Source organism: Oncorhynchus clarkii, unplaced genomic scaffold, assembly GCF_045791955.1.
Source record: "Oncorhynchus clarkii lewisi isolate Uvic-CL-2024 unplaced genomic scaffold, UVic_Ocla_1.0 unplaced_contig_9975_pilon_pilon, whole genome shotgun sequence".
Lineage (NCBI taxonomy): Eukaryota > Metazoa > Chordata > Actinopteri > Salmoniformes > Salmonidae > Oncorhynchus > Oncorhynchus clarkii.
In genome coordinates this window covers 190,803-204,864 of record NW_027261131.1, presented here as the reverse complement: position 1 = coordinate 204,864, position 14,062 = coordinate 190,803, and the positions used below count along the sequence as shown (strand labels likewise).

Genomic DNA, 14,062 nt, shown 5'->3' with positions numbered 1-14,062 from the left:
GTACAGTTACATCCCTACTGTACAGTTACATCCCTACTGTACTGTGGCATCCCTACTGTTCAGTTACATCCCTACTATACAGTTACATCCCTACTGTTCAGTTACACCCCTACTATACAGTTACATCCCTACTATACAGTTACATCCCTACTATACAGTTACATCCCTACTGTACATTTACATCTGTACAGTTACATCCCTACTATACAGTTACATCCCTACTATACAGTTACATCCCTACTATACATTTACATCTGTACAGTTACATCCCTACTATACAGTTACATCCCTACTATACAGTTACATCCCTACTATACAGTTACATCCCTACTATACAGTTACATCCTTACTATACAGTTACATCCCTACTATACAGTTACATCCCTACTATACATTTACATCTGTACAGTTACATCACTACTATACAGTTACATCCCTACTATACAGTTACATCCCTACTGTACATTTACATCCCTACTATACAGTTACATCTGTACAGTTACATCCCTACTATACAGTTACATCCCTACTATGCAGTTACATCCCTACTGTACATTTACATCTGTACAGTTACATCCCTACTATACAGTTACATCCCTACTATACAGTTACATCCCTACTGTACATTTACATCTGTACAGTTACATCCTTACTATACAGTTACATCCCTACTATACAGTTACATCCCTACTATACAGTTACATCCCTACTATACAGTTACATCTGTACAGTTACATCCCTACTGTACAGTTACATCCCTACTATACAGTTACATCCCTACTGTATAGTTACATCCCTACTATACAGTTACATCCCTACTATACAGTTACATCTGTACAGTTACATCCCTACTATACAGTTACATCCCTACTATACAGTTACATCCCTACTATACAGTTACATCTATACAGTTACATCCCTACTGTACAGTTACATCCCTACTATACAGTTACATCCCTACTATACAGTTACATCTGTACAGTTACATCCCTACTATACAGTTACATCCCTACTGTACAGTTACATCCCTACTGTACTGTGACATCCCTACTGTTCAGTTACATCCCTACTATACAGTTACATCCCTACTGTACAGTTACATCCCTACTGTACTGTGGCATCCCTACTGTTCAGTTACATCCCTACTGTACAGTTACATCCCTACTGTACAGTTACATCCCTACTGTACTGTGACATCCCTACTGTTCAGTTACATCCCTACTGTACAGTTACATCCCTACTATACAGTTACATCCCTACTATACAGTTACATCTGTACAGTTACATCCCTACTATACAGTTACATCCCTACTGTACATTTACATCCCTACTATACAGTTACATCTGTACAGTTACATCCCTACTATACAGTTACATCCCTACTGTACAGTTACATCCCTACTGTACTGTGACATCCCTACTGTTCAGTTACATCCCTACTGTACAGTTACATCCCTACTGTTCAGTTACATCTGTACAGTTACATCCCTACTATACAGTTACATCCCTACTGTTCAGTTACATCTGTACAGTTACATCCCTACTATACAGTTACATCCCTACTATACAGTTACATCCCTACTGTTCAGTTACATCCCTACTATACAGTTACATCCCTACTGTTCAGTTACATCCCTACTATACAGTTACATCCCTACTGTTCAGTTACATTTGTACAGTTACATCCCTACTATACAGTTACATCCCTACTGTACAGTTACATCCCTACTGTACAGTTACATCCCTACTGTACTGTGGCATCCCTACTGTTCAGTTACATCCCTACTATACAGTTACATCCCTACTGTTCAGTTACACCCCTACTATACAGTTACATCCCTACTATACAGTTACATCCCTACTATACAGTTACATCCCTACTGTACATTTACATCTGTACAGTTACATCCCTACTATACAGTTACATCCCTACTATACAGTTACATCCCTACTATACATTTACATCTGTACAGTTACATCCCTACTATACAGTTACATCCCTACTATACAGTTACATCCCTACTATACAGTTACATCCCTACTATACAGTTACATCCTTACTATACAGTTACATCCCTACTATACAGTTACATCCCTACTATACATTTACATCTGTACAGTTACATCACTACTATACAGTTACATCCCTACTATACAGTTACATCCCTACTGTAGATTTACATCCCTACTATACAGTTACATCTGTACAGTTACATCCCTACTATACAGTTACATCCCTACTATGCAGTTACATCCCTACTGTACATTTACATCTGTACAGTTACATCCCTACTATACAGTTACATCCCTACTATACAGTTACATCCCTACTGTACATTTACATCTGTACAGTTACATCCTTACTATACAGTTACATCCCTACTATACAGTTACATCCCTACTATACAGTTACATCCCTACTATACAGTTACATCTGTACAGTTACATCCCTACTGTACAGTTACATCCCTACTATACAGTTACATCCCTACTGTATAGTTACATCCCTACTATACAGTTACATCCCTACTATACAGTTACATCTGTACAGTTACATCCCTACTATACAGTTACATCCCTACTATACAGTTACATCCCTACTATACAGTTACATCCCTACTATACAGTTACATCTGTACAGTTACATCCCTACTATACAGTTACATCCCTACTGTACATTTACATCCCTACTATACAGTTACATCTGTACAGTTACATCCCTACTATACAGTTACATCCCTACTGTACAGTTACATCCCTACTGTACTGTGACATCCCTACTGTTCAGTTAAATCCCTACTATACAGTTACATCCCTACTGTACAGTTACATCCCTACTGTTCAGTTACATCTGTACAGTTACATCCCTACTATACAGTTACATCCCTACTGTTCAGTTACATCTGTACAGTTACATCCCTACTATACAGTTACATCCCTACTATACAGTTACATCCCTACTGTTCAGTTACATCTGTACAGTTACATCCCTACTATACAGTTACATCCCTACTGTTCAGTTACATCTGTACAGTTACATCCCTACTATACAGTTACATCCCTACTGTACAGTTACATCCCTACTGTACAGTTACATCCCTACTGTACTGTGGCATCCCTACTGTTCAGTTACATCCCTACTATACAGTTACATCCCTACTGTTCAGTTACACCCCTACTATACAGTTACATCCCTACTATACAGTTACATCCCTACTATACAGTTACATCCCTACTGTACATTTACATCTCTACAGTTACATCCCTACTATACAGTTACATCCCTACTATACAGTTACATCCCTACTATACATTTACATCTGTACAGTTACATCCCTACTATACAGTTACATCCCTACTATACAGTTACATCCCTACTATACAGTTACATCCCTACTATACAGTTACATCCTTACTATACAGTTACATCCCTACTATACAGTTACATCCCTACTATACATTTACATCTGTACAGTTACATCACTACTATACAGTTACATCCCTACTATACAGTTACATCCCTACTGTACATTTACATCCCTACTATACAGTTACATCTGTACAGTTACATCCCTACTATACAGTTACATCCCTACTATGCAGTTACATCCCTACTGTACATTTACATCTGTACAGTTACATCCCTACTATACAGTTACATCCCTACTATACAGTTACATCCCTACTGTACATTTACATCTGTACAGTTACATCCTTACTATACAGTTACATCCCTACTATACAGTTACATCCCTACTATACAGTTACATCCCTACTATACAGTTACATCTGTACAGTTACATCCCTACTGTACAGTTACATCCCTACTATACAGTTACATCCCTACTGTATAGTTACATCCCTACTATACAGTTACATCCCTACTATACAGTTACATCTGTACAGTTACATCCCTACTATACAGTTACATCCCTACTATACAGTTACATCCCTACTATACAGTTACATCTATACAGTTACATCCCTACCCTACAGTTACATCCCTACTATACAGTTACATCCCTACTATACAGTTACATCTGTACAGTTACATCCCTACTATACAGTTACATCCCTACTGTACAGTTACATCCCTACTGTACTGTGACATCCCTACTGTTCAGTTACATCCCTACTATACAGTTACATCCCTACTGTACAGTTACATCCCTACTGTACTGTGGCATCCCTACTGTTCAGTTACATCCCTACTGTACAGTTACATCCCTACTGTACAGTTACATCCCTACTGTACTGTGACATCCCTACTGTTCAGTTACATCCCTACTGTACAGTTACATCCCTACTATACAGTTACATCCCTACTATACAGTTACATCTGTACAGTTACATCCCTACTATACAGTTACATCCCTACTGTACATTTACATCCCTACTATACAGTTACATCTGTACAGTTACATCCCTACTATACAGTTACATCCCTACTGTACAGTTACATCCCTACTGTACTGTGACATCCCTACTGTTCAGTTACATCCCTACTATACAGTTACATCCCTACTGTACAGTTACATCCCTACTGTTCAGTTACATCTGTACAGTTACATCCCTACTATACAGTTACATCCCTACTGTTCAGTTACATCTGTACAGTTACATCCCTACTATACAGTTACATCCCTACTATACAGTTACATCCCTACTGTTCAGTTACATCTGTACAGTTACATCCCTACTATACAGTTACATCCCTACTGTTCAGTTACATCTGTACAGTTACATCCCTACTATACAGTTACATCCCTACTGTACAGTTACATCCCTACTGTACAGTTACATCCCTACTGTACTGTGGCATCCCTACTGTTCAGTTACATCCCTACTATACAGTTACATCCCTACTGTTCAGTTACACCCCTACTATACAGTTACATCCCTACTATACAGTTACATCCCTACTATACAGTTACATCCCTACTGTACATTTACATCTGTACAGTTACATCCCTACTATACAGTTACATCCCTACTATACAGTTACATCCCTACTATACATTTACATCTGTACAGTTACATCCCTACTATACAGTTACATCCCTACTATACAGTTACATCCCTACTATACAGTTACATCCCTACTATACAGTTACATCCTTACTATACAGTTACATCCCTACTATACAGTTACATCCCTACTATACATTTACATCTGTACAGTTACATCACTACTATACAGTTACATCCCTACTATACAGTTACATCCCTACTGTACATTTACATCCCTACTATACAGTTACATCTGTACAGTTACATCCCTACTATACAGTTACATCCCTACTATGCAGTTACATCCCTACTGTACATTTACATCTGTACAGTTACATCCCTACTATACAGTTACATCCCTACTATACAGTTACATCCCTACTGTACATTTACATCTGTACAGTTACATCCTTACTATACAGTTACATCCCTACTATACAGTTACATCCCTACTATACAGTTACATCCCTACTATACAGTTACATCTGTACAGTTACATCCCTACTGTACAGTTACATCCCTACTATACAGTTACATCCCTACTGTATAGTTACATCCCTACTATACAGTTACATCCCTACTATACAGTTACATCTGTACAGTTACATCCCTACTATACAGTTACATCCCTACTATACAGTTACATCCCTACTATACAGTTACATCTATACAGTTACATCCCTACTGTACAGTTACATCCCTACTATACAGTTACATCCCTACTATACAGTTACATCTGTACAGTTACATCCCTACTATACAGTTACATCCCTACTGTACAGTTACATCCCTACTGTACTGTGACATCCCTACTGTACAGTTACATCCCTACTGTACTGTGGCATCCCTACTGTTCAGTTACATCCCTACTGTACAGTTACATCCCTACTGTACAGTTACATCCCTACTGTACTGTGACATCCCTACTGTTCAGTTACATCCCTACTGTACAGTTACATCCCTACTATACAGTTACATCCCTACTATACAGTTACATCTGTACAGTTACATCCCTACTATACAGTTACATCCCTACTGTACATTTACATCCCTACTATACAGTTACATCTGTACAGTTACATCCCTACTATACAGTTACATCCCTACTGTACAGTTACATCCCTACTGTACTGTGACATCCCTACTGTTCAGTTACATCCCTACTATACAGTTACATCCCTACTGTACAGTTACATCCCTACTGTTCAGTTACATCTGTACAGTTACATCCCTACTATACAGTTACATCCCTACTGTTCAGTTACATCTGTACAGTTACATCCCTACTATACAGTTACATCCCTACTATACAGTTACATCCCTACTGTTCAGTTACATCTGTACAGTTACATCCCTACTATACAGTTACATCCCTACTGTTCAGTTACATCTGTACAGTTACATCCCTACTATACAGTTACATCCCTACTGTACAGTTACATCCCTACTGTACAGTTACATCCCTACTGTACTGAGGCATCCCTACTGTTCAGTTACATCCCTACTATACAGTTACATCCCTACTGTTCAGTTACACCCCTACTATACAGTTACATCCCTACTATACAGTTACATCCCTACTATACAGTTACATCCCTACTGTACATTTACATCTGTACAGTTACATCCCTACTATACAGTTGCATCCCTACTATACAGTTACATCCCTACTATACATTTACATCTGTACAGTTACATCCCTACTATACAGTTACATCCCTACTATACAGTTACATCCCTACTATACAGTTACATCCCTACTATACAGTTACATCCTTACTATACAGTTACATCCCTACTATACAGTTACATCCCTACTATACATTTACATCTGTACAGTTACATCACTACTATACAGTTACATCCCTACTATACAGTTACATCCCTACTGTACATTTACATCCCTACTATACAGTTACATCTGTACAGTTACATCCCTACTATACAGTTACATCCCTACTATGCAGTTACATCCCTACTGTACATTTACATCTGTACACTTACATCCCTACTATACAGTTACATCCCTACTATACAGTTACATCCCTACTGTACATTTACATCTGTACAGTTACATCCTTACTATACAGTTACATCCCTACTATACAGTTACATCCCTACTATACAGTTACATCCCTACTATACAGTTACATCTGTACAGTTACATCCCTACTGTACAGTTACATCCCTACTATACAGTTACATCCCTACTGTATAGTTACATCCCTACTATACAGTTACATCCCTACTATACAGTTACATCTGTACAGTTACATCCCTACTATACAGTTACATCCCTACTATACAGTTACATCCCTACTATACAGTTACATCCCTACTATACAGTTACATCTGTACAGTTACATCCCTACTGTACAGTTACATCCCTACTATACAGTTACATCCCTACTGTATAGTTACATCCCTACTATACAGTTACATCCCTACTATACAGTTACATCTGTACAGTTACATCCCTACTATACAGTTACATCCCTACTATACAGTTGCATCCCTACAGTACAGTTACATCCCTATTGTACTGTGACATCCCTACTGTTCAGTTACATCCCTACTGTACAGTTACATCCCTACTATACAGTTACATCTATACAGTTACATCCCTACTATACAGTTACATCCCTACTGTACAGTTACATCCCTACTGTACTGTGGCATCCATACTGTTCAGTTACATCCCTACTGTACAGTTACATCCCTACTGTACTGTGACATCCCTACTGTTCAGTTACATCCCTACTATACAGTTACATCCCTACTGTACTGTGGCATCCCTACTGTTCAGTTACATCCCTACTATACAGTTACATCCCTACTGTGCAGTTACACCCCTACTATACAGTTACATCCCTACTATACAGTTACATCCCTACTATACAGTTACATCCCTACTATACAGTTACATCCCTACTGTACAGTTACATCCCTACTATACAGCAGTGTAGTGTTTTTCTCACTCTCTCTCCCCCTTTTCTCTCTCCCTCTACCTCCCTCTCTGTCCCTCAGGATGGTAAAACAGCAGAAGATTTGGCAGTGCAGGAGCAGCAGGAGCATGTTGCTGTGTTGCTGGTTAAACTGAAGAAGGTACTACCACACATCTCTGTGGTCCTCCACATTACATAGATTCTTTTAAATTATTTGTTTATTTATCCAGGCAAGTCAGTTAAGAACAAATTCTTATTTTCAATGACGGCCTAGGAACAGTGGGTTAACTGGCCTAGGAACAGTGGGTTAACTGGTCTAGGAACAGTGGGTTAACTGGTCTAGGAACAGTGGGTTAACTGGCCTAGGAACAGTGGGTTAACTGGTCTAGGAACAGTGGGTTAACTGGCCTAGGAACAGTGGGTTAACTGGCCTAGGAACAGTGGGTTAACTGGTCTAGGAACAGTGGGTTAACTGGTCTAGGAACAGTGGGTTAACTGGCCTAGGAACAGTGGGTTAACTGGCCTAGGAACAGTGGGTTAACTGGCCTAGGAACAGTGGGTTAACTGGCCTAGGAACAGTGGGTTAACTGGCCTAGGAACAGTGGGTTAACTGGCCTAGGAACAGTGGGTTAACTGGCCTAGGAACAGTGGGTTAACTGCCTGTTCAGGAGCAGAAACGACAGATTTTTAACTTGTCAGCTTGGAGATTTGATCTGGCCCAACACTCTACACACAATACCCCACAATGTCAAAGTTCACATTTTTACAAATGAATAAAAAATTAAAAGCTGAAATGTCTTCAGTCAGTATTCAACCCATTTGTTACGGCCTAAATCAGTTCAGGAGTAATAATGTGCTTAACAAGTCACATAATAAGTTGCATGGACTCACTTGTGTGTCCAATAATAGTGTTTAACATGGTTTCTGAATGACTCCCTCATCTCTGTACCCCACACATACAGTTGAAGTCAGAAGTTTACATACACCTTAGCCAAATACATTTAAACTCAGTTTTTCACAATTCCTGTCATTTAAGCCTAGTAAAAATTCCCTCTTTTAGGTCAGTTAGGATCACCACTTTATTTTAAGAATGTGAAATGTCAGAATAATAGTAGAGAGAATGAGCTTTCATTTCTTTCATCACATTCCCAGTGGGTCAGAAGTTTACATACTCAATTAGTATTTGGTAGCATTGCCCTTTTAAATTGTTTAACTTGGGTCAAATGTTTCGGGTAGCCTTCCACAAGCTTTCCACAATAATTTGTGAAATAATCTGTCTGTAAACAATTTTTGGAAAAATTAAAAATGTCCTAACCGACTTGCCAAAACTATAGTTTAACAAGAAATGTGTGGAGTGATTGAAAAACTAGTTTTAATGACTCCAACCTAAGGGTATGTAAACTAGTTTTAATGACTCCAACCTAAGGGTATGTAAACTAGTTTTAATGACTCCAACCTGAGTGTATGTAAACTAGTTTTAATGACTTCAACCTGAGTGTATGTAAACTAGTTTTAATGACTCCAACCTAAGGGTATGTAAACTAGTTTTAATGACTCCAACCTGAGTGTATGTAAACTAGTTTTAATGACTCCAACCTAAGGGTATGTAAACTAGTTTTAATGACTCCAACCTGAGTGTATGTAAACTAGTTTTAATGACTCCAACCTGAGTGTATGTAAACTAGTTTTAATGACTCCAACCTGAGTGTATGTAAACTAGTTTTAATGACTCCAACCTGAGTGTATGTAAACTAGTTTTAATGACTCCAACCTGAGTGTATGTAAACTAGTTTTAATGACTCCAACCTAAGGGTATGTAAACTAGTTTTAATAACTCCAACCTGAGTGTATGTAAACTAGTTTTAATGACTCCAACCTGAGTGTATGTAAACTAGTTTTAATGACTCCAACCTGAGTTTATGTAAACTAGTTTTAATAACTCCAACCTGAGTGTATGTAAACTAGTTTTAATGACTCCAACCTGAGTGTATGTAAACTAGTTTTAATGACTCCAACCTGAGTTTATGTAAACTAGTTTTAATGACTCCAACCTGAGTGTATGTAAACTAGTTTTAATGACTCCAACCTGAGTGTATGTAAACTAGTTTTAATGACTCCAACCTGAGTGTATGTAAACTAGTTTTAAGGACTCCAACCTGAGTGTATGTAAACTAGTTTTAATGACTCCAACCTGAGTGTATGTAAACTTCCGACTTCAACTGTACAATTATTTTGAACACAGATTCAACCACAAAGACCAGAGTGGTTTTCCAATGCCTCACAAAGAAGGGCACCAATTGGTAGATTGCTTTAAAAAACATTTTTTCCCGACATTGAATAGCATGGTGAAGATATTAATTACACTTTGGATGGTGTATCAATACACCCAAAATACAGGCGTCCTAACTCAGTTGCCAGAGAGGAAGGAACGTGCTTTTGTTATTGGTCCATATAATAATGATATGGTACAAAATATATGAATTGTAATGAACCGCTGTTGTATTATTTAGCATCTCTGAAAGTGCTTTACATTGTAGAGAAACTCACTTCATCCATTTGACTAGTTAAATGCACCCTCCTCCCTTCCCATCTTCCCTCCTTCCCTCCCCCATCCCCTCTCCCTTCCCATCTTCCCGCCTTCCCTCCCCCATCCTCCCTCCCTCCCTTCCTTCCCATCTTCCCTCCTTCCCATCTTCCCTCCCTGCCTCCCTCCCTTCCCATCTTCCCTCCTTCCCTCCCCCATCCTCCCTCCCTTCCCATCTTCCCTCCTTCCCTCCCCCATCTTCCCCCATCCTCCCTCCCTTCCTTCCCATCTTCCCTCCTTCCCATCTTCCCTCCCTCCCTCCCTTCCTTCCCATCTTCCCTCCCTCCCTCCCTCCCTCCCTTCCTTCCTTCCTTCCTTCCCTCCCTCCCCCATCCTCCCTCCCTTCCCATCTTCCCTCCCCCATCCTCCCTCCCTCCCTCCCTTCCCATCTTCCCTCCCTCCCTCCCTTCCTTCCCATCCTCCCTCCCTCCCTTCCCATCTTCCCTCCTTCCCTCCCCATCCTCCCTCCCTTCCCATCTTCCCTCCCTCCCTCCCTCCCTCCCTCCCTCCCTCCCTCCTTCCCTCCCCCATCCTCCCTCCCTTCATATATCTCTTTATATGATCTGATTGTTCCCCATCCCCCTCTCCCTCCCCATCCTCTCTCCCTCCCTCCCTCACTCCTTCCCTCCCCCATCCTCCCTCCCTCCCTCCCTCCCTCCTTCTCTTTCTCAGCATATGACAGAAGGGAAGTGTCCATTCATAAGTTTCCACCGCTACCTCAGGTCTATAGTAGTATTTCTCTTCCCTCCCTCCTTCCCCCATCCTCCCTCCCTTTCCATCTTCCCTCCTTCCCTCCCCATCCTCCCTCCCTCCCTCCCTTCCTTCCTATCTTCCCATCTTCCCATCTTCCCTCCTTCCCTCCGTTCCCTCCCCATCCTCCCTCCCTCCCTCCCTCCTTCTCTTTCTCAGCATATGACAGAAGGGAAGTGTCCGTTCATAAGTTTCCACCGCTACCTCAGGTCTATAGTAGTATTTCTCTTCCCTCCCTCCTTCCCCCATCCTCTCTCCCTCCCCATCTTCCCTCCCCCATCCTCCCTCCCTCCCCCACCCTCCCTCCCTCCCTCCCTCCCTCCTTCCCTTCCCTCCCTCCCTCCCTCCTTCTCTTTCTCAGCATATGACAGAAGGGAAGTGTCCGTTCATAAGTTTCCACTGCTACCTCAGGTCTATAGTAGCATTTCTCTTTATATGATCTGATTGTTCCCCGTCCCCCTCTCCAGAACAACCATAAAGGCAGCTACATCCAGGCTCTGCGTCCCACCAGCACCCCCCAGCCTCGGGTCAAGCTGAAGCTGCTGGGCCACTGTGGCTGTGGGAAGAGCTCCCTCCTGGAGAGTCTGAAGTGTGGCATCCTAAGGGGCTTCTTCAGGAGGAGACGACCACGGGGCAACAACACCCCACGACACCCCAACTCACCCATGGATGGCAAGGCTTCAGGTAGGATTTACACACACACACACACACAGGCACACACAGGCACACACATGCACACACTGGTTTTAATGGCTGAGGATGAACCGTAGCCACGTAGCAACATATCAAGCCCCAAGATAAGTTATTACTTATCTCTACCCCAACTCACCATAATGCGTTCATATTATTAAGATGTTCATGTCTCTGGCCAAGGGCTTTCTTTGACAGGAAAACAGCTAGTAGACAGTATGGTAGTATAGTAAACAGTCAGTATATACAGTATGGTGGTATAGTAAACAATCAGTATAGACAGTATGGTAGTATAGTAAACAGTCAGTATAGACAGTATGGTAGTATAGTAAACAATCAGTATAGACAGTATGGTAGTATAGTAAACAGTCAGTATAGACAGTATGGTGGTATAGTAAACAATCAGTATAGACAGTATGGTAGTATAGTAAACAATCAGTATAGACAGTATGGTAGTATAGTAAACAGTCAGTATAGACAGTATGGTAGTATAGTAAACAGTCAGTATAGACAGTATGGTGGTATAGTAAACAATCAGTATAGACAGTATGGTAGTATAGTAAACAATCAGTATAGACAGTATGGTAGTATAGTAAACAGTCAGTATAGACAGTATGGTAGTATAGTAAACAGTCAGTATAGACAGTATGGTGGTATAGTAAACAATCAGTATAGACAGTATGGTAGTATAGTAAACAATCAGTATAGACAGTATGGTAGTATAGTAAACAGTCAGTATAGACAGTATGGTAGTATAGTAAACAGTCAGTATAGTGTATAGACAGTATGGTGGTATAGTAAACAGTCAGTATAGACAGGATGGTAGTATAGTAAACAGTCAGTATAGACAGTATGGTAGTATAGTAAACAGTCAGTATTGACAGTATGGTAGTATAGTAAACAGTCAGTATAGACATTATGGTAGTATAGTAAACAGTCAGTATAGACAGTATGGTAGTATAGTAAACAGTCAGTATAGACAGTATGGTGGTATAGTAAACAGTCAGTATAGACAGTATGGTAGTATAGTAAACAGTCAGTATAGAAAGTATGGTAGTATAGTAAACAGTCAGTATAAACAGTATGGTAGTATAGTAAACAGTCAGTATAGTGTATAGACAGTATGGTGGTATAGTAAACAGTCAGTATAGACAGTATGGTAGTATAGTAAACAGTCAGTATAGTGTATAGACAGTATGGTGGTATAGTAAACAGTCAGTATAGACAGTATGGTAGTATAGTAAACAGTCAGTATAGACAGTATGGTAGTATAGTAAACAGTCAGTATAGTGTATAGACAGTATGGTGGTATAGTAAACAGTCAGTATAGACAGTATGGTAGTATAGTAAACAGTTAGTATAGACAGTATGGTAGTATAGTAAACAGTCAGTATAGTGTATAGACAGTATGGTAGTATAGTAAACAGTCAGTATAGACAGTATGGTAGTATAGTAAACAGTCAGTATAGACAGTATGGTGGTATAGTAAACAGTCAGTATAGACAGTATTGTGGTATAGTAAACAGTCAGTATAGACAGTATGGTGGTATAGTAAACAGTCAGTATAGACAGTATGGTAGTATAGTAAACAGTCAGTATAGTGTATAGGCAGTATGGTAGTATAGTAAACAGTCAGTATAGTGTATAGACAGTATGGTAGTATAGTAAACAGTCAGTATAGACAGTATGGTGGTATAGTAAACAGTCAGTATAGACATTATGGTAGTATAGTAAACAGTCAGTATAGACAGTATGGTAGTATAGTAAACAGTCAGTATAGACAGTATGGTGGTATAGTAAACAGTCAGTATAGTGTATAGACAGTATGGTAGTATAGTAAACAGTCAGTATAGACAGTATGGTGGTATAGTAAACAGTCAGTATAGACAGTATGGTGGTATAGTAAACAGTCAGTATAGACAGTATGGTAGTATAGTAAACAGTCAGTATAGTGTATAGACAGTATGGTAGTATAGTAAACAGTCAGTATAGTGTATAGACAGTATGGTAGTATAGTAAACAGTCAGTATAGTGTATAGACAGTATGGTAGTATAGTAAACAGTCAGTATAGACATTATGGTA

General features: G+C 39.8%; 1 protein-coding gene across 1 annotated transcript in view; it reads left to right on the top strand.

Annotated features, from left to right (window-relative positions):
- The window catches only part of LOC139405149 (death-associated protein kinase 1-like), a 159,985-nt gene that overhangs the window by 101,412 nt on the left and 44,511 nt on the right, over positions 1 to 14,062 (top strand). The window contains exons 15-16 of the mRNA XM_071147569.1: positions 8,038 to 8,115; positions 11,757 to 11,973. Coding sequence (XP_071003670.1) covers positions 8,038 to 8,115; positions 11,757 to 11,973 — 295 coding nt within the window. The remainder of the gene's footprint in view (positions 1 to 8,037; positions 8,116 to 11,756; positions 11,974 to 14,062) is intronic.